At 39.3% G+C, this 22,030-nt stretch overlaps 1 protein-coding gene across 1 annotated transcript in view; it reads left to right on the top strand.

The window, feature by feature from the left end:
* Window positions 1-15,889, top strand: part of EPB41L3 (erythrocyte membrane protein band 4.1 like 3) — a gene marked incomplete at its 3' end in the record, with an annotated part of 59,119 nt that extends 43,230 nt beyond the window's left edge. The window contains exons 12-24 of the mRNA XM_080340022.1: window positions 2,507-2,560; window positions 4,714-4,749; window positions 4,918-4,983; window positions 5,466-5,657; window positions 9,071-9,145; window positions 9,559-9,660; window positions 10,403-11,131; window positions 11,650-11,772; window positions 12,303-12,677; window positions 13,718-13,849; window positions 14,246-14,344; window positions 15,434-15,514; window positions 15,779-15,889. Of these exons, the coding sequence (XP_080196148.1) occupies window positions 2,507-2,560; window positions 4,714-4,749; window positions 4,918-4,983; window positions 5,466-5,657; window positions 9,071-9,145; window positions 9,559-9,660; window positions 10,403-11,131; window positions 11,650-11,772; window positions 12,303-12,677; window positions 13,718-13,849; window positions 14,246-14,344; window positions 15,434-15,514; window positions 15,779-15,889 (2,175 nt within the window). The remainder of the gene's footprint in view (window positions 1-2,506; window positions 2,561-4,713; window positions 4,750-4,917; window positions 4,984-5,465; window positions 5,658-9,070; window positions 9,146-9,558; window positions 9,661-10,402; window positions 11,132-11,649; window positions 11,773-12,302; window positions 12,678-13,717; window positions 13,850-14,245; window positions 14,345-15,433; window positions 15,515-15,778) is intronic.
* Window positions 15,890-22,030: the final 6,141 nt, after the last annotated feature.

The following is a 22,030-nucleotide window of genomic DNA, read 5'->3' as shown; positions in this document are numbered from 1 at the left end:
AAAGGTAGGAAGTATTGAGCATAAAAATGTAAAAAATAGGCTTTTTAGTGTTGCTCTTTTATGAGGGTGGTTATTCTGGCAGACAACACAGACTTGTGCCTAATCCAGGGGGTATTTCTTGTTCAAAATATTGCATGAAAGTGAGTATGTTTTAAACTCGGGCATGTCTGCATTACGTTGGCAAAACAAATCACAGCAATTATGGTGGCAAGTTAGAGGAGGAGCAGTGGCAGCATCTCAGGAGACAGCTGCCTTCCCTTCCTGCTCCGTCCCTCACCTGGCAGCTGCCTGACATCCAGCACAGCCCGTCCCGGGGTTGAGCCCAACCTTCCTCACTCTCCACTCAAGAGGAAATCTGCCTTGCTGAGCCTCAATTTGCCATTCCCTGCTCTGCAATTACCCCAGGTCTTTCTTGCAAGTAACTCAGCAATGCTGACTTGGACTCCATGGGTGTTGATTGGCCTATTAGCAGACACTTATGTTGCAATGAAGTTAATTTTATGCCTTGTTTAGGATTTCGCTGATATTATGATGAAAGACATACCAACCTTGGTTTTCCCCCAGTCATAAAAGATTGCACGCAGTGATGCAGAAGGCTGCAGCCAGTATCCTGGTCCAATCTCATACCTTGCTGAGCTCCCTTCTCCCTTGATCAGTCCATCTGGAGGCAGTCTGTGCAATCAGAGGCAGAATTTCTTCCTTAAATTTCATTAGCTTCTGTGTTCATACCTTAGCAGCTAATATTTCTATTGATTTTTTTTTTTCTCTAATGTTCCCAACTTCAAGTTCTTAAATGAATCTTATGTGCCAGACTCACATGTTACAGTGCCTTGACACAAATCTTTTAATTCCTTTTAAATACCTAGATTCATTATCTCATTTTTTTAGAACAGGAGTGACAATGCATAGATTTTTTTTTTAATATTGCCATACTTTTACAATTGCCTACATTATTATGAAGATGTGAGACTCTTCCTTAATAAAAAACAATTTCCTAAAACTTTAGTGAAAGTTGACCAGCTAAGTAGACCATTTGGACATTAAAATAAAAGCAGTTTGTCTAGTGAGTGGTTTTTGCTTGAAAAATCATTCATGCACTTACCAAATAGTCCAAAATACCTGCTTATTTTTCTGCCTGTCATACAAGCAGGAGAAATTACTCAAATGAAGGAATAATAGAGAACAAAGCAATGAAAAAAGATCCAAAAACATTGCAGTTGTCAGAAAATGAGAGAAGATAGGAAGTAGTTAAGACTGATATTAATACTTCATCTACCAGTATGTTGGTTTTCTTCTCTTGTTTCATACTGATGTGATGTATGGATGAGATGTATTGTCCTAGTTTTAAACTACCTGCCTGGTTTATTTTAGATTACATAAGGACCACAGAAAATCTCTAATCTAAACCAGAGCTTTCACTGGTGTTAAAACAACTTGGATATGCCAATTTGTGGCAGTAGGAAGCACTTTCTTTACTTACTAGTTCTTCATAAGCTTGAATAATGACAAAAATAGTCATTTGAGTTCTCTTCTCAGCCTATAGCAAGCTACACTCAACTCTGTTTATTAAACCTAGACACTTGTGTTCTCCACTGAAATGTTCTTCACAGTGTCGAGCAAAGCAGGGATAGATCAGTCGGTGCAATGCTGTGCTTTGTTTCATTTTTATCACTTGTACCTAGTAAGTGTTTTGGGTGGGGGGAGTTACTTTTATTTTTCTCTTGCTTTCATCCATATTCTTAAATGGAATGAGAAGTATTTTTGATTCTTTTAATGGTGATTTTCTTTCTTTTACTATCATTAACAATATCAGCTGCTCTTTATTGGAACCAAGTGGGATCTGAGCCTTACCATTACTCCACAGACAGACAGTAGATGGGCTGGGGGTATGATTATTTGAACTCCTTGGTAATGCAGACAGCCTCATGGCGTATAAATGTGGAGATAAGAATAACTTCTGTACAAATGAGGGGCTGAAAGTCAGGTGACTGTTAAAGTAGCCTTTTTTTTTTTAATTATCTTTTCCCCCTCCAGATAAAAAGTCAAATATCACATTAAACTATATTGACTATAATGAAAATTTGATCAATAAATTTCTTTTAAAAAAAGCATGATGGGAGGAAAAGTTTGTTTAGAAAAATATTCACTTCTTTTTTTTTTCCCCAGAGTTTTTTTAAAGCTACCTGGCTTTCTTAAGAAAAAAAATATGCTATTCAAATACCACTTTTCCAGTAATGTTTTGTTTGGCTTATAAATTTGTTCCAGTAAAGCCATATACTGTGTACAGTACGCCTCGAGTCTTCCTCTGAGTCTGTTCTGTTTACTAATATAGCATTTTTATTTTGCTTCTTTGACTTGTGCGTGGTTTGAAAAGCAATGCTAATGCAGTTCGCAGGGATGTTTGAATTTAAACAGCTCTCCGTGTGAGCCGCGTGTACTGATGAGCTGGGTTTATTCTTTATTCCTGCCTTCCTCTGGGGACCCGGTTACTTGTCTCACCAAATAGACTGACAGTGAGCAGACGGATACCGCAGCCGATGGTGAGACCACTGCCACCGAGGTTTGTACAGTCTCCCGCACCCAGTTGTGGCAGGGGGAGAGCATTTTGCCTCGTCTCTTCCCCACCCTGAGTGCCAAACCACGTGTCCTCTGCAGCAGCTTGGGATCACAGAATGTCCTGAGCTGGAAGGGACCCACAAGGATCGAGTCCAACTCCTGACCCTGCATAGGACAACCCCTAAATTCACAACATATGTCTGAGGGTGTTGTCCAGTCTCTTGTCAAATGTTGTCAGGCTTGGGGCCATGACCACCTCCCAGGGGAGCCTGTTCCAGTGCTCCACCACCCTCTGGGTGAAGAACCTTTCTTAATGTCCAACCTGAACCTCCCCTGGCACATCTTCCTACCATCCACAGGGATCCCCCTCCACACCTGTACCTGTGTGTGGATGTGAGTGCCAAAGTTTTGCTGGGGGAGTCTTTGACACTCCCTGCGGGTTCCTCCTGTGTCTGTGTTGGGTTTGAAGGCTGCAAGGCCCGTGTGCTGTGCAGATCACAAGGTGGTGGCACTGTCCCCCACACCAACACTGCCCACCTGGGTTGGTCATGCTTGCCAGATTGTCCCCCAGGTTGTTCAGTTGACTTGTTTGCTCTTGTAATCTGCAGCCCTTGTGAGATAGAGAGGGGGGAAAAAAAAAAAAAAAAACAGTAAAAAGCAGTTTTCAACATTTCTGAATAAACATATTTCCAGATATTTCCAGATTTTAAACATCTATTCAAGGTTTTCCTTGAATGTAATTTCACATGTCATCTTCACATATTGTCACCAGTAGTCCAGGTATTGTCTTCAGAGGAGGCGCTGTTATATTTTCTCTTCACTGAGAAGCCTTATTCGCACAACATGGTATAAAGACCGTGCAGGCAAATTCAACCTTGTGTGACTCCACTGAAGTGCATATAATGCTTTCAAAATTAATATGGTTGTAGCTGCAAATATAAGCTGAATTAAACTGACATCTGCTAGAAGACAGGGTCTTACCACAAACACTGCTGTAGGTTTTCGGTAGGATCTCATTAATATTTCAAACTGTTACAATTATTGTCAAGGAAGAATTCTCTGTATGATGTGTCAGGGCAATTCAGCTTCAGCTGTAAATAGATAGATTAGAGCTGAGTTATAAAGTTGTCAACAGGTAAAGATTTTCCCATGAGTCATTGGACTAATTAGGACTACATGAAAAATTAACAATAAAATAGTGGCACAAGCATTAAAAGAATCCAAATGGAGCAATAACATAAAATCTGTTGAGGTGAATCTGGGGTACAAAATGTTTTCAAGTGCCTCTTACACTGTATGGCTTCAGGCGTTGAGCTATACAGAAAGTAAAACATAATCCTAAACCCATGACATTTAAAATGTTCAGTTGATTAATCAAAAACGCATGTTAATCTCCCTATCCTCCATCCTTATTTTAGGGGAGAATATTTTGTGAACCTTAATTATCCTTCTGGATACCTGACTTTCAAAATATGTGGTGTACTTGCCATCCGAAAATTCAGCCCTCAGAAACTGGGCTGCTTTGGCAGTCCATATTGAATTGCTTTCAAAGATGTGAGGCGAGTTTGAGCTGAAATGTGGCAATTCCAGAAGATGACCTCTGCAGATAGATCCTGAAAGAATATATACAGTCTAAATATGAAATAAAATTATATAAATGCAGAACGGGTCTGAGGTTAGGGAAATAGCATTTTTGGCAAATAAAATGTGTTGCATTCTGTAGAAAGTGTTGTGGGTCTTTTACCCATGATGAGTTAATACAAAGCTCAGCCTCTGTCCCAGGAGGTGTTTAAACTCTGGGATTACAGATTTCCAAAGAATTTACTGTTCCCATTTGGTCCTAAATCAGCCACAATCTCAGTGAGAAGGTCCAACTGCTGCTCCCTAAATAGAGATCTATGAACGTGGAGCACACCAGTGTTATTTGGAAAACGTTTAATATTTTTTCACTCACAATAAACAAGTTTGAAAAGAGGAGGCTTGCTCTGAGTTAGGAGAACGTGCAAAGTCAACCAGTGGGTCTAGTCCTTTTCATTAAGCCCTTAACATAGAGAAAATGTGATTTTAACCTAGCGTGTTCCTCTCACCAGTTTTTGTAAAGGCTTTGGTCATTCGCGTGTGTAAGGTGTTGTTTTCCAATCTTTCTCATGCTGGCAGTCGGATCAAGAGGAAGATGGAGATCTAAAGGCACAGGTAACAGAAAAGAAAGGTCCAGATGTTGCTCAAGTACCAATGTTGGAGGTGTTCACCTCTCTCAGCATGTTATTGTCGGTTCTCTGTGAAGAAATGTGTAGAAACAGCATTTTGTATCCTTTCAATATTGTGTCCCTTACCTTTCCCTTTCTTTTTCACTTCTTTCAGAATAGTCTGATTAAACGAATACAGGGTGAAAATGTGTATGTCAAACATAGTAATCTTATGTTAGAGGTTGGTATTGGTATATACCAGTGCATGTCCGTACATGTGTGTTAGTTTTAGTGGTAAACTGTGAATCTGCACTACGATGCATGAACTGTGTATTCCCACCTGCTAATAAATTAAATAGATTTTTTTTTTTCTCAGATTATGATGAATCCTCTAACTTGTACTATAAATATATATATGCGTGCACGTATGTGTGTGTGCGTCCACGCGCATATGTATGTTTGTTTGAAGCCTCTTTATCAGGTGTAAATCATAGCAATACAGTGAAGCTCTTCAAGGGTATTTTTAAATTCACTTGTATGAGATATGCTATGCTGTTATCTTTCAAAATGCCACATTTTCACAGAGTGTTGTGTTAGTGCTGTGCTGCCCGGCTCCCTGAGATGTTCCTTCCCTCCTTACTAACAAAGTTGTGTGTTTTGGCTCTAAAATTTGGTCAGCTTAGGATGTATTACAAACTGCTCTATTCTTTTAAAACTGTCCAGGACCTAGACAAAACCCAGGAAGATCTGATGAAACATCAGACCAATATAAGCGAGCTGAAACGCACCTTCTTGGAAACCTCCACAGAAACGGCTGTGTCTAATGAGTGGGAGAAGAGGCTTTCCACATCTCCCGTTCGGCTTGCAGCAAGGCAGGAGGAAGCTCCTATGATTGAACCACTAGTGCCTGAAGAGGTCAGCGGGAGCTGAAAGGCTTCATTACGTATTTGTCTTATTCAGTTTTACTTATAATAGCTCTCAGTACATTTAGAGGCCGTAATTAGAGGCCATTCCCCACTTGCAGGTGCTCCCTTTTTTTCAGGACTCAGGCTCTAGCAGCAAACATGCAAGGAATAACAGATACCTTTTATGTGTATGTGTATATATATATATATATATAGTTGGAGTATGAAATTTGCTGTAAGCCACGTGACAGAATTGGGTCTCTTTGAGGGTGCGAAATGCAGCCTTCCTTACAGGTTCAGTGAGCTTGAGGAAGTCCAGCCACGCGTGAAAGAAACTGTGAAGGTGATGGAAAGAAAATGTAAATAATGGTGATGGGTTGGGAGCAGCACTGTAGTGGGACCGACTGGGGGTACAGTACCAAGCCTGACAAAAAAATACAGGGAAAAGGGGGCAGAACTCTCTCCATCTTTGAAGACGAGAGAGAAATAAGGATGATAATTAGACCTACTTGACCAGTGCCATAAGGGACACGATAGCTGCTGTAGTTGGCTGGATACTGTTCCATTGAAGACCCACTGCAGATTGCTAAGTGTGTGCATTTTAATGCAGTGTGCATGCATGAAAAAAATCTTGCTTGCTGTGCAGTCTTGCAGTGTTTGCAAGGAACTTGTCAAATAAAAAGCCTCCTTTTATTTAGTTTGTGGGTAGGTAGTGAGATGTAGAGGTAACAATGTAACATGTAACATTCATGTTGCCATAAAATACATAGATCTTCAAAAAAAAAAGGAGGGAATCTTGATTTAAATCCAGTAGAGCAAAAAGAAATATGCTTGTGTGGTCTATATGAAGATTAATCTTTTTATTCTGTTTTGGATGTATATCCAGTTTATTTTTCTACTGGAACAACCTTTATGATCACCACTTGTTTTTAGCATTACAGACCGATAAACGGTCACAAAATTTGCCTCTATCCCCCACCCCCAGCACTGATGTAATGTTGTAAGGAACTCAGAAAAAATGGGATGGGAAGTATAATTTGAAAGAATCTTCTGCTTTCTTTCCCACCTTAGAGGTTGGCATAGCTGATCCACAGCTCTCTGAGGAAAGGAATCCCTGGAAGCAGATAGAACTTCTCAGCTTCTCCTCTTAGGGAAATGGATGTTGCCAAGAAACAGGCTCCACTTCCTCTTCTCTCACATTATACCCACCTAATGGGTGGGTGATACAGGCATCAGATATGCATTAGAGTGGCCATCAAGTTGGATTAAAATATCTAAAAAGCAGACTCAGTGCCCAAAGTTTACCTTTTGGAGGGAGGACTGAGGAATCTTATTGTTGTTCCTACTGCCTTCCTGGTTTAGGAATCGTAAGAGATCCTACAACCATGTTTGGTTGTAATTAAAAGTATGGGTTTACTTTCTTAAAATTGTAATAAAGTGTGTATAATAAGTGTAATAAACTGAATGCATTTCACATTTTAAAGATGTAAGGAACTGTTGAATAGGGAGTGGCTGGCTAGCTGAGCCTGAATCAGAGGAAGGAAACTTATAACCCCCTCACTTTATTATGTGTCTTTTTTACTTTAAATATTTAATAACAATTTTTAATTGAAATGCACAAGCAGTAGAAAAACATTACACAGTCATATAGGCTTCACCATGACCAAACACATCTGAATTTAGCCATCCGTTTGGAAAGGAAAAGAGCAAGAGATATCCTTATCTGGTAACTCTTCTCTTACTAGAAGAAAAGGACTTGCTCAAAAGCAGCGTCCAGACACTATACCTTATATGCATTTAAGTAAGCTACAGCTGTCCCACCGAATCTCATCCAAATGAAGGTGTTTCTGTGGAAAAATGTGAATGGATTTGAGCTATCAGAGCCTAACTCTGAGATGTCTTCTGGCAGTAAAGGACCCCTGCTATAGATAACATCTGACCATCCTTCTTGGTCCCACTGAGTCAGGTGATTTAAGTTCACATGTCCTGCTGAGAGTAATTTGATAGGGAAAAAATGAAGTCATGTATGAGTGAAAATCAGCACCTTGGTGTCTACTAAGAAATTCAGAGACAGTCAGGACAGAGAGCATGCAGAACCAGCTTATGTAGTAGCTGCTTCTAGTCAAAGAAGTCACGTGTTTAACTCAGAATATCCACTTCAAAAATGTATTCATTGCTGTTACCTGTAACTATTTAGTATAATAAAACAAGAACAGAAAGGGAAAAGTTGCCTTTTCAAAATACATAGTTTGGCACCTGTGTGTGTTTGGTCAGTTTGACTTCAAGCCCATATGGTCATCCATTGGTTTCTTACAATAGTAGGAGAAATACTTTGTTTTTCTTTAGTTATAAAAACATAGGTTTAAATGTCTGCCGTAATGATGGCCAGATAGCTACAGAACATGAAAGCCATCGTATTAACAAACTCCCTGACAGTGTCTAGTCTAATCTGGATTGGAATAAACCAGCACTTTAGAAATAAAGAAGTTAAGCAACTCATTGCAGTCAGTTAGCTGAGTCGTTTCTGCCTCTCTAGTTTCTAGCTTTGTATCTACCCTTCAATGTGTACCTTTCTTCTCGAGTACATGGAGTATACATCTTTAAAACAGTAGCCTATTACCATGCCAGTCATAGTACTTCCATTGACATGTCTGATGAGGACACTGGCCATTGAACTGGGTAGAAAGGGTTTGGCAAGAAACCTGCTTTGCTCTGCAGGGCCTGACTTGTTCTAGCCAGATGAAAAAGGTAGCCAGCCCAGAAGGTGAGCTCAAAAGGCTTAGGAAAACTGAATCTTACCAACCCACCATTTAAAACTTTCCCCATTGGTCAAGCTGCGGAGATACTCTTATTACCATTTTCACAGCATCAGGAAGGCACATATGGGGTAACAATGATGTGGATTTTGGTGTCACACTATAGCGATGATATAGCAATGGTTAGCTTCCTGCATCAGAAAAAGACTGAGACTTCTTGCCACCTGTAAGAAGAAAAGGAGAGCTGAAACGTTTGCAGGGAAGGTTTTCTGTCTGCATCAGCAGGGAAGGCTGCAAACTCGGGAAACAGCTAAAGGCAGAGTGAAGGTGGAGGGACCTGCTCTAGAATACTGATGGAAGCTGGCAACAGACATGATCAGATGAATAACATAAGAGGAAATGAACACAGTGTGTCCATGCCCCGGTGTTATTCGATTTAGTGTTTTTCCAGCTATGCAAACAATATGCTTATGTCTGCATTTGTCATGAAGTGACACTGATTTCTTATTGGAAACCTCTTTGCTGTAAAATTATTCTGTTTAATTCTGTTTCTTAATTTACCATGCAATTAATAATTTGTAGATTAGAGAAATAGGATGAGCTATTTTAAAGTATAGTGGTCTTTATACCCTCCATTTACTAAAACCATTTATTCCCCTGACATTAGACCAAAGAAGAAACAGAAAAATCAGAAAAACTCATATTTTTGCAGAAGGGAGGTACTACATTCCTTGAAATGCAGGTAAAAACAAACAATACCTTATTGAAATGCAGTCAGGCTGGCAATGATTTATTATTTTATTACATTTCTTCCTTTTCAAACCACTTTTTTGTTTTGTTTTGTTTTGAATATGATTTCGTATGTTCCGGATAAAGATGTAATCTGGGGGCCAAATTCTGAGAAATGAATCCTCTCCAAAGCTTACGGCTTCTTAATAGAGACTGAGTTCTCTACTAGTTAGAAATCTACTTGCACGGTACTGTTTGTGGATGTTGTTTGCAGTTATGCATGCATTTCCAGCATAAACATCACTGAGAACCTTATGGTGAATGCAGCACTTCTGTCATTAGAATGAATTTCCTTTATACTGTCAAGTGAATTCAGATTATGCTGAGTGATGGTGAACTTTCTATTCTTATTGGTTTTTCTATTAGCCAAGTGTGATAGAGAAGAAGCTGCAGGAAGGAGAATCTGCTGGCACTTTGGTTACTTCTCATCAAATCATTATCCAGAAAAGTATCACATCATCCCTAGAGGTTATTTTTAATTCATTTGATTTTAAACTACCACATTTGCTTAGTTAAATTCAAATGTTACAGTCTTAAGGTCAAATATGTGGATGCTGATTGCATAGACAAAGCTAATCACATAGCATATTTGCATAAGGAGGAAAAAAGATAGAGCATTAAGTTCAGTTCAGTGTCTTTAGCAATAAGGCATTTACTATGTTGTACTACTCGATTTCAACAATGCTGAAAGGGGTTGATGTTATTCTAATGAAAACAAATTCATTGCAGGCTACAGCTACATACAAATACATACTATTCTAAAACCTCGTCAACAGTGTGTTTGTGACAAGTGGGGAATGGTTGAATGGGCTTATTTGCCCTATTTTTGCAATTTGATTTTGACAGCAGCATTATGAACCATTGTGATACATGATTTTTAACCTCAGGATTATTCCAATAATCATTTTAAATGATGTGCTAAAACTCTGTTTTGCTTCAAATGAATATAGAAATAGTGTGGCAAAAGTCATTTTTTGTGTCCAAGTTATATGGGCCTCTAAGGGGAGGGAATATGCAAAGAAATCATATTTTGCCTAACGTGATTCTGTTTAGTTGTTTGATAACTGCTCTAAAAGGTACAATGGTAAAAGTTATCATATGCTTTCACAAGAGGCAGCATTGATTTCTTAAAAGTCTTCATACTTTAGTGCTCCTGAAGTACAGATAAACCTTCAGATATTCTAATTTAGCTTTTATATCTCAAATATAGGGCACTGAGGATTGGGTTATTATAGACAAAATACCATCTGAGGTAGTTGATGGTGAATCGAAAAAAAATCTGGCATACAAAGTAGTGACTGTGAGCAGTAAATCCACCTTTCCACCTGAGATGTTAAAATCCAGTACCATTCTAATGCAGAGCTTTGAGGACTTGGAAGGTGAAATAAAATCCAAAGAGGAGAATAAGCAGAAAATGTTCACCTTAGGAAAGTCCTATGATACTGTATCTGGGAAAATTGTAACCATGACAAGTAAAGCTAAAGAGAGTGAGAAAGCAGTACAGCCTTCAGTAGAAGCTTTGCAAAAAATGGAAAGGGAAGTGCAAGAATCTGTGAAAATCATTCCTGTAGTGGCTGAGTATGAAATCCTTGAGCCTGCCACTGATGAGAAAGCCAGGCGGGGATCCGACGTGCAGAGCACGAAAAGAAAGCTGTCCGACTCTCTGACACCTATAAAAGAAGCAGAATCTCAGTTGCAAAGTCCTGAAGAGGAAAGTTTGAAAAAGACACTAAAGATGGACAAGAATTTGCAGTTACATGGTACACTGGGAAGCTTGCAGCTTGGCAAAGCAGAAAAACACCTTGGCAGTGAAGCTGCAAAACCAGGGGCATTTGCCCGGAGAGATAAGAGCCTGTCTGAGTGGAGATATTCCAGAGAACAGCCATTTACCATTGCTACTGCTCACTATGTTACTGAGTCGTCCACGTCAAAAGTAGTGGTAACAAGTGGCTTTGACTTCGTGCCATGGTTTAAAGATTAAAGCATGACTTCTTTTAGGCAATCCCTTCACACCACCCTGCCTTTCAGTCTTCTCACTGCCTGGCTTTATGTTGACAGCAGCCAACCCAGCTTATTTTTTTTTCCCCTCATACTTTGAATCCAGCCCAGAGTCTGAAGCAGACATTATACAAGGCTTTCAACCTTCCTAGTTTATTTAAAGATCCATGTTACTGAAATGTAGTATTGCTGCTGTGGCTTATTAATAAAAGAAAAAAAAAAATAGGATTGCTTGAACCAGCAAAATGCCAACGCTAACAACTATGCTTCGTAACTGTTGCTTACTGTTGTTTGCTCTGATTTATTTTCCCATTCTTTTCCTGTTTCCAACCTCTCTGCGCCCCCGCAACCTTCTCTCCCTTTCCTCCGTCTCTGCCTCCGGTTTTGGCAATTAATAAGTCTGTGCATGTGGGTCTGCCTTTCTTCTGTGTGTGACTCTACATTTCTTTGTCTATTTAGACTAAACAGTCCACCGGTGAAAAAACCTTGGATGGTTCAGATATCTTCAGTTTAATAGAGTCTGCCAGAAAACCAACTGAGTTCATAGGAGGGGTTACTTCTACTTCACAGAGCTGGGCTCAGGTGGCCATTTGATTCCCTCCATCAATGTTATAACTGCACGCCAATTACTTTTGCTTTTTATTTTGTTTCCTGATTTTATGTATAACTTGGAACCTATATAACTAATGCATGTATTGGTGTGCCTTTTCCTTTGTTAAAATAGATCACAATAGAAACTTCACTGAAAAGAAAAATTTTTTTTAAAAAAGGGTGGGGTTTCTCTCATTTCACTTTATTTTGGTCATTTTGCAGGGTGCTGTATTTTGCCTTTATAAAACTCACACAAAATACCAATGAGAAAAACACTGTGGAATGTTTCTTTGCTTCTAAAAATTGTACTTCTTGCTTTGGTTTTTCATTTCTTCTGTTGTGAAAATGTCCTGAGAGTGAAAATCCATACAACGTGAGAGACATAAATTGGCAAAATGTAATACCCTTTTTTTTTTTTTAATTTATGTTCACAGAACATTAAGCTGAGGAGCTGTTGCAAGTAGTACTGTCTGCTTCTGACACTGATGTTTTGGGTTTTTTTTTTTCCTCTTTCCTTGCAGAAAATAGATACAACGACATCTCAGGAGATAACTTCCAGTGAAATGAAGCAAGCAGCTCACCCGCCCCAGGATGTGGTGAAGAAGGTTGTACAGGAGACTGTGGTTATCGAGGAGAGACACGGGCCAAGCGTGCAGGCGAGCGGGGATCCTGCTAAAGCAGCCGGACTTGCGCTGGATGCAGTGACTGCTGTTGTGAAAGGGAAGGATGGCTCTGCTGAGACTGAGGGAGCAAAGGAGGAGAAAAGGGAGGAGGCTCAGAAAGCCCTGACCAAACAAGGAGTTGTCACTGATGCTGCTTCTTCATGTGAGCAAGTGGAGGAGCACAGTACGACAGTCCACCTTCCAGGGTCTTTGGAAAGAAAATCTCATTTTGAGGTAACTCATTAAATCAGTCATGTCTGTGCTGAATTGTGAAACGTAGGCAGTAGTGCACTAAGCTAATTCTTGCCATGGAAAGCAAAGTGTACCAAGCTTATACAATTGCATCTTTACAGCAGGCAGGTTTTTTCCTCCTCCTGCTTCTTCCTTCTATGGCACCTTCAAGGCTTGTTGCTGGTTTCCATTATTGGCAAAATGCCAGGCCTATGTTACTTAAAAGCACTTTTCATGCTACAGAGAAATGCTTAATTCAGTGGCATGTTATGCAATGGATAACAAGGATTCATCAAGTGTTCTCTTTGGAAAAGTCTATCAAAACTGACAAAGTTCATGTGTCCTCAAAAACAGAAAATATGGGTTTTTTTCCATGCTTGGTACAGTTGTAAATAAATATACTGTGTCTTAAACAACATAGGTGCCTTATCTTAGCCCTATTACCAAAATTTCAAGGACTGGTTTGTGAAAGGATTAAAAAAAACGTGTTCTTTTTTTTCTGAGAGCTGAATGGAAGATTAAGCCTGAGTAGCATTCGTTCTCTTGTCATTTTAAGAAGATGTATAATCCCAGGACGGCCAAGGTCAGAAGGGACCTCTGGGGGTCATCTGGTCCATCACCCCGTTCAAGCAGAGTTATACAGAGCCAGTTGCCCATGGCCATGTCCAGATGGCTTTCAGATATCTTCAAAGATGGAGCCTGCACAACCTCCTTGGGCAATCTTTGCCAGTGCTCAATCATCCTCACAGGAAAAAAAGTGTTTCCTGCTGTTCAGAGAGAGTTTCTTGTGTTTCAGATTGTGCCTATTGCCTCTTGTAGTGTTTACATCTTTTCTAAAGTTTGTTTTCATGAAATCCAGGATAGTGCTAAATGTTGCCAGCATTATGTACATTTATGTACCACAATAATTAAGATAATTTTCTCTCTTTTCTTAAACACGCTTTTTAGTTGTTCCTCCTCCTTTCCCAAGGAAAAAAAAAAAATATTCTGAGAAATCTGTAAGCCTTGCTAAATGTTTCAATTCCTTTTTTTTGTTCACACAGTCACCACTTGTGAAGACTGAAACTATCAGTTTCAGCACTGTTTCTGCTGATGGGGAAAACCTTGAAATTTCCACAAAGGAAGTGCCAGTAGTCCATACAGAAACAAAAACCATCACATATGAGTCTTCTCAGGTAAGAAATTCTGCAAAAGCCAGGGTCTAATTTAAAATAACCTTAAGGAACACATATTTCTTCACCCATTTTTAGTGTATGCCTTAGTGTAAACCATTCTAAGCTGTTCAAGATGTGTGCAAGTGCAGTTTACCTGAGGGTGACCCTCATGTTCTGGCCTTTCAAGAACATTGATGATACTACAAATTTCAAAGCCTCAGCTTCTCATCTGTCCTTCCAGAAGCAAAGGGGAGTCTCCACATGAAATACTGACTCATGATCACCTCGATAGCAGTTATTTCCCTACTATTAGATATGAAGAACAGTAGAAATAGGGAAGTTCAGCCAGTCCAGTTATCACCTCTCTGTGCTCAGAAGCATGTTTTTGATGATTGTTTGTCTCTTTTGGTTCTCTAGGTGGATTGTGGTGCTGACTCAGAACCAGGTGTATTGATGAGTGCACAGACTATCACATCTGAAACTACCAGCACTACAACCACCACACACATCACCAAAGTGAGTCCTCAGAAAATAGGGAAGGGTTTTTTCACAAGGGTGTATGTTTTCTTAGCTTCAGTTCTATTATGTACTTTAAAATGTAGACACACGCTTATATTCTCTGGACAAAATCCTGTCTATTCTAGGCATCTGTCTTCATTCACCTGTATTTGGCTCTACTGGCTTTATTAATGCTCAACCAAGGACTTGACAAGAGTCTTGAGAATCACAAACCCTTAGGGTATGTCTATGCAAGGACAAAACGTTGTGCAGAACACTTGAGTTAGCTGCAAATACTGTCTGGAACTGGAAGCAGTGTAGCCACATTGGCATCGTATGGTAGCCAAGAAGCAATAATTTGCCTGGCATGAGGCTTCCTTGACATGACTATACTGCCTTTGAGTCCTGAGCTATTATTCCTGCACAGTGTTGAAAGCATATGGTAAATCTGTATCATGTAGTCAGAACAGGACAAGCAGTTGGCTGAGAGGTTGCGGTGGCATTGCTGGGTGGTACCCTAAGGAACTTATCCACAGACAGACAGAAAGTTTATGGCTGCACAAACAAATTATGTTGGGTCTTCCAAGTTCCAAGACAATATCTAAATAACAGTTCCTAAGCAGAAACTTGTTAGTGCTATGACATCTCTTCTACCAACATTTACCATGGACAGAATTTCATCTTTCTGCAGTGAAATTCACCCTTCAGTAGAGGAGCTATCGTACCACTCTGTATATCCTTCTGAAGCCTGCAGTTGGACTTAACTAGGTACTAATATGGGCTGTCTGTATGTCCATTCTTTTCTTCATGGGATGAATTTACTGGAAATACCTGCCATTTTCTACATAGAAGCATCTCTCCTGACATGTATACAGGTTGATTAGAATCATAAAATAATCCTTGTTGGGAAGACCTCTGGAGGTCATCTAGTCCATTCAGAGCAGGCCAACTTTAGAGTTACTCTGGTCGCAGTTCAGAGTTGTCCCCTCTGTGTGTGCTGTTTGAGGTAGTTCGGTCATGTCTGTGTTCCTGCACTGATCATTCTCTGGATGAGAAGCAGCACTCTTTAAAGTAAGTTACTGACATGCATTTGTCCCTCCCATCTAGACTGTGAAAGGAGGCATCTCAGAGACAAGAATTGAAAAACGAATAGTCATCACAGGAGATGCAGATATTGATCATGATCAGGTAAAATCTATAAACTGCTAAGGGCTACTCTGAAAACTGCCAAAGAGAACATTTCCAAACATTACTTTAAAAGATACTATTCATACCGGGATGCCTTAAATGAAACTGGATTAGTAGTTAAATCAGTGATGGTATATTTCATATTTTAATCATCTTCCTCATTTGTAAATTGTGTAATATCTCATGAATCTCTCCACCTTGCTACTGATCATGCATGTTCCACCTCCTTTTTGTTTTTGCCCTTCTGTGGTTTCCTTGGGATAGGCGCTGGCTCAGGCAATTAAAGAAGCCAAAGAGCAGCACCCTGACATGTCAGTGACCAAAGTAGTGGTACATAAAGAGACAGAAATCACACCAGAAGATGGAGAGGATTGACCACAGGTAAGAGGACTAGATGATTTTCCTAGGCATTTACTGGGCTGGCATGTTGCAAGGGTTCCTACCATAACTCACCTCTAACCCTTTGCTTTCTCTCACTGGCATTTGCAAGTTGCATTTGTGCTGGTTATCAGTTCTGGTATATGAATGTAAACCACATTCAGCTCTAAACATCGTTCTTCATTTAATGATGCCAGCTAGAGAAAGAGAAACTACTCATTTGCTTTTGTTGGCTCTTTGAAAAGTCCTCATTGTCCATGCTTTGGTACAGTCTAATTTTCTAATTCTGAGGTCAAAAAAATCTGTTGTCTGCTTTTATGTCATTTAAGAACAAAACCAATTTGTTCTTAAAGGTATGTATTTTGTTTAAAAATGCCATTGTTTAAAAATACCAACAGCTGCTTTATTAATGTGCCATGCAGATATGTTACAAATTAAGCTTTAATTCCCAACTTGCAAAGATATGGTCCAACTTGCTTTTGATTTTTTGTTTAAACCCAGTGAATCAGTGTGTCAGTATTTGGATGTCTTGGCTTGTCCCTGAAAGAACATTTTATGTTTTAAAGCAGCATTGTTTATCAGGATGAGATGATGATGCAGCTTTTCTTGTGTGAAGCTTTCTTTCTGTAAAGGCATGCTCTCCAATTGCGGCTGGCTAAACAGATGTCTTAATACTACGATATTTATTCTGTGTGCGAAAACATGTCATGCATACTAACCTGCTACGCAAAAGCCGTTAATGCCAGCACCGTTGCACAAAATGCTTTGAATGCTATATGCAGAAGGGGGTGGGGGAAAAAAAAGCTGCTTGTCTGATTTGTTTAAATCAATAGCAGCCTTTTATTCTTAAAACAATATAAATTCCTTAGCATTTGGTGTAAGTAGCAGAGTGTGATGTACTGCACCTTTTGAAGCTCTTTTGCTCACCTGCTTTTGGATATACAAACCATAGGAAAAAAATATTGGAATTCTGGTATGTTATTTATTTGGAAGATGGAGACAGTCACTGAGGAGTGAGTAGCCATGATTCTTGTGGTATTCTGCTAATTGTTTCAGAGACAACAAATTGTGTCTTCCTTAGAAGTCTATTGATGTCACTAATTCTTTCCATCGGCATCAGTGGACTTTGGATTTGGGCCAAGTTGCTTATACTGGGATGATGCTGTTTTCAAATAGCTTTTGTTACTCGAACAAATTGACAAAATCTCCTTTGCAATAGAGTAGTTGCTTCAAATAATTAACTCGGTTCTCTTTCCTGCAGGAATGACCTAGTTTGCATATGAATCCGGACATGCACACCAGTAGGAATACGAGAGCCCATACGGAGTCTCAGTTCCAACCTGACTGACTTGTATCTGTCTATGGAAAAATTCAGTGCAGAAGAATTGATCTTGACTGTTAATAAAGAAACTGGCAGAGATACCTTCCCATAGAAAGCAATCTGAATCAGCAGCAGTTAAACAATATTGCATGAAGCAACGATAAAATTACAGAGAAGCAGCATTTTTAATTTTCTTAAAATGTCTAAGTTTTCAGCTATACCTGCACGTTCATAAACAATATAAACAGTGATCTCATGTAACACATAAACAGTTCATGCCTTTCACAGTTTATGAAAATCTAAACAAATTAAAATTTGTTAGGTGGCAAGCCTTTTGTTTACGGATATTGTAAATGAAGATTACCCCCCAAATGCTAGAAGCTGTATAGGTACTGTGTATAATGTTTTACCACACATTAGATGTGCCAATAACACAGTTTATTCAGTAAACAACTTGAATCTTATATTTGTTTGATCTGGTTTTATTACTGCCCGATAAACGATGATGAATCTTTACTCTTATCAAAATATTTAAATGCTTATGAAGTGTGCTTTGTATACCTGACTGAATACCTTATGAGGTAGTAATGATTTTAGTATACTAACTTTAAAGATTTTTGTCAGCGTTGTTCAGAGTCAGCTTCCAGTCACCCTTCACAGATCCTAACCTTGTAAATTATATGTAGTTATTTTGGAGAAAAAAAAATTCTGTATTTTACTTAGTTTTCAGCATTAGAAAATTATTAATCTGAAATAACCGTGATGGTTTTCTATTGATTTCCCTTTTGTTCTCAAAAGAAAAAAAAAAGAGAAAAAAATCTGTTTGAGAATCTGGTCAGCATTTACTATCTAGTTCAGAGTCAAGCCTTAACCTGTACAGAACATCCACTGAAAATTCGTTAGTGTCCAGCTATAATACCCACTGAAGGGATAGCGTCCATTATACTGTCAGCTGCATCACAACACATGGTGAATGTATGTTTCTGCATAGTGAAATAAAAGTGGTAAATGCATCCAAAATTGTATCGTTCTGTGTCTAAAAGCACCTAGTGTTTTTTAATAATCAAAACATTAAGTTAACATTTGTAAGACATCACAGGTTCTACTCATCTGCAGAGTAGACACATTTTGTCTTCAGCGGCTGAGCTTGCACTGTACAGACAGTTGGAGTTAGCAGAGAATCCGAAGGGATGACAACAGTGTTCACCTTTGGGCAAATGATGTTGGCAAAGGAAAAGGAGTATTTGGTTCCTTCTGCTTTCTCTGGCTGTGTAACATTTCACCGAAGCTACATGAAGTATTTAATGGTTGCTTATAAAGTAAAGGCCAGTAGCGCTTGATCCAGATCCACTCTCTGCTCTGAAACATGGAAAAAAATTCTCTTTGAAGCAGGACTTATCAGTTCCTTTTTTTTTGCTACTTTGCCACATCTCGTTAACACTCCCCTGATAGTTCAAGAGAAATTCCTAACAATTAATTCACTGTTCAATATGTATTTCCTTGCAGGATTGAAAGAAATGAATACAAGCAGACTTTTCAGGACATAAAGGGCCAAATTTGCCCTTCATTGTTTACACAGGGCTCCCTCTCATTGAAGTCAATGGATTTGGCTTCAGTGGAGAGCAGGATTTGACCCAGTGACTTGTTAATAAATGTTTATTTTCTTAATTTAGAAAGAAAAATAGTATATATAGAGAGAATAACCTGTAGATAATAATTCAAAGTAATATCCCAAAGCTTTTAAAGCTTTGCCCTTAGTCTCCAAAATGTCCTCCTTCCACCACCCATTCTTCATGCCTTTAATCCAGAGTGTTAACTATGTAACTCCCCTTACCACCGTCCTTGCTTACCCCTCGCCTCATGGCCAATGCAAAGATTACAGCCTGTTGTGATCTTTCATGGACTTCTCTTCCTCCTCCTGGTCCAAGAGCATCTCTGTTCTCTGCCCTCTCAGTGACAGTAGGCTCAGCTCCCTGGTGCTGCCAGCACCTGGCAGTATCCAGGGATGGAGGAGGTACTCGCCCTGTGTCTCAGCAGATGTCATGCCACGTCCTCACTACTGCATCAAGAGTTTAAAAATAGACTCTGAAGCCATATTGATATTCCTTCAGGTGCCCCTCATGTTGTCAGCTAAGAAACAGCATTGTATTACCTCAGAGAGATGCGAGGCGACTGCACAGCCTTCTCTCCAGAGTTAGTGTTATGTTTTAGCATGGCTTGAGGAGATTGTACTATGGTGATACTGCACAGTATGTACGCTGCCTAAAGATATTGTATCGTAAGAAGTTAGTCTCCTTAGGACGCTCACCGCTAAGATACAGCCTAAGCGTGTGCAAACTATGAGGAGATGAGAGTGGACAAGCAAGGACACTTTGGTGCCACTGTTGGCAGTAGACCCTTGTCTAGGGGATGGTTCCTGGAAGTGATAGCTTTGGTTTTTGTTAGAAACTGTTTCTTGGGTTGTCTGCCTAATGCTGTGCCACATGAAATAAAGAACACCTGCCTGTTTCTACCAACCATCTTTTGTCTCTGTCTCTTCTCATTTATTGTTGGTCTTTGTCCAGCTTCTCAACGTAAAACAGCTTAGAAAACAAACCATCAAATATTACGTTGTTTGCCAGCACCATTATGAACACAGGAGACAGCCTCACTTGGTGGAACTGGAGTTGCAGCTTCAGGACGTGAGACCTGGCTGCGCTTCACCATTGAGGTAAGGGACCAAAATGGCCAGGCAGAGCTTTGCATACTAGGCAAGACTGGGCATAGCAAGCAAACACAGCAATTGTGACCATTACAGATACATAAAGACTTAATACATTGCTGTGGCATTTTTAAGGCTGTTTGAAATCACTTAACATTTATCCCTCTGAAGTTTTTTAAGGCTGTCCCATCACAAATGGCAAATAATGGTGTTCTGTGTTCAAGCAGCTCAGAAAAATTTTAATGGGCCTGTAAATCCAGATATTAGATCAAAGCAAGGGTTTAACAGCTTCATCTTACTTCTTCCTAGAGCAGATTTAGGCAGCTGGTAAGGTGATATAGCTCACCTGTACAACAATTTATATCTGCTGAGATTTGTATTTCCATATAAATAGTTCCTCATGGCAAATAAATAGGCTTCAATTTGGCAAACACCCTGAGATTTGACAAATCTCGCTGCAGATTTCTTGCCTTAACCCAAAATAGTTCTCTCGGCTAAGATCAAAAGGCCCATTACAAACTTCAACTTTACATCTTCGCTCTTCACAGCTAATAAGGGTGAGGTAAAGAAATCTGTTCCCCTTTTTTTATATGGGAGCAGTAATGGTTCAGGTTCTGCAGAGCTGGGAATCAAACCTTAATTTTTTTAGTCATTTTTCCTAGTCTAGTCTATAAAAAAGTTTGCAACATGCCTGAGGCAATGCTAAGATACATTGCAAGATTTTTTGTTAATGTTTGTTAAACACACCAGCAGCACATATGATATACTCTTAACTGTATTGCTCAAACAAAATCCTGTTCTATCAAACTGACTGGCATCATTTTATATTCTTAATTACCATACACTCAGAGACCCTACACGAGAAAATGTTCCTAAGGAACACAGTTCAAACTAATACCAAAGGAAACCTCATTTTCATTTGACTTCAGCTATTACAAAGCATTAAGAAGAAAGTGGTGCTTTTCAAGTTACATATATCCCAAACTACGGTTGACTGTTTTGAAAATTCAACTCAGCTCTTCTGTATTGTTGACTTCAAGGAAAATCCTTCCCTGGGTAATTTGCTATTCCTAAGTCTTACATCTACTTTCTCCTGAAGTACATAAAAGGGTAACATTGGATAATGAGAGGAAATGAAGAACAGTTGCTATATTCTTTTCTTTCCCTTCACCTCCATTACGTAAAGAAGCAAATACTTGTTTTTAAGCATTTTCTGTTGGTACTGAACCTCCTTCAGTTGACTCTCCTGATCTAATCTCTTGAGATACCTTTGCAATTTCTTTTGCTCCTGACACCCACTATCTGTAGTTACAGGCTTCAAGTGTTGATGGTTTTTTATGGCTAACTAAATGTCACCAAACAAACTCTCCATCAAGTGGAGTAAGCCAAGAGTCCTCTCAAGCAGGATCTGGGACTTGGTGAACTTGAAAAATGCTTCCTATGACAACAGGAGCTCAGCTGGACCTCCTGAAGTCCTCTATAGATCCCAAGGCATAGTGGTGGTTTGAGGTGCTATGGATGGACTATGAGATGACTGTAGGTGGACTAATGGATGAATATAAGAAACACGGCTTTGCACACTTTTTTAAAGAAAGAGGAAATGAAGCACTTTTCTTAAATCTATAGATTTCAGAGGTGCTATCAGTCTTACACTGCAAACGATGGTTTGCTGTACTTTTTGTCATTAATGTTATGCCACATCAGGGAAGAGGTTGGCCATGGCTGGTCTGGGTTCCCTTAGAGCAACACAGAATGCCAGCTTTCCTGGTAAAAATTTGGTCATGCACTTAAAAAGACACAAGTTATCTGTCTTATAGGTCTGTCACAATAGGGATTTAGGTTTAAATAAAAAATGAGGCATATTCCTGATGACCTTTGAAGATCCCTTCCAATCCAAACTATTATATGATTTTATGTTTTCCACAAATTACTGTATTCATTAACTGAAACCAGATTATTCTATTACATTCGAAATACTGTTAGGCTTTGTTCATAGCACAAGTTACTCTAGTTTATGACATTTGATTCCCTCCTCCACCCTTATTTCCGTCTCCCATTCAAGAGAAGTCCTATTTCTCCGCTAGAACTAATGGCTGCTGTAAAGATCTGTTAGCAG

Source organism: Nesoenas mayeri (genome assembly GCF_963082525.1).
Source record: "Nesoenas mayeri genome assembly, chromosome: 2".
Lineage (NCBI taxonomy): Eukaryota > Metazoa > Chordata > Aves > Columbiformes > Columbidae > Nesoenas > Nesoenas mayeri.
The sequence above is the reverse complement of the archived record's forward strand: the minus strand, read 5'-3'. Positions and strand labels throughout refer to the sequence as shown.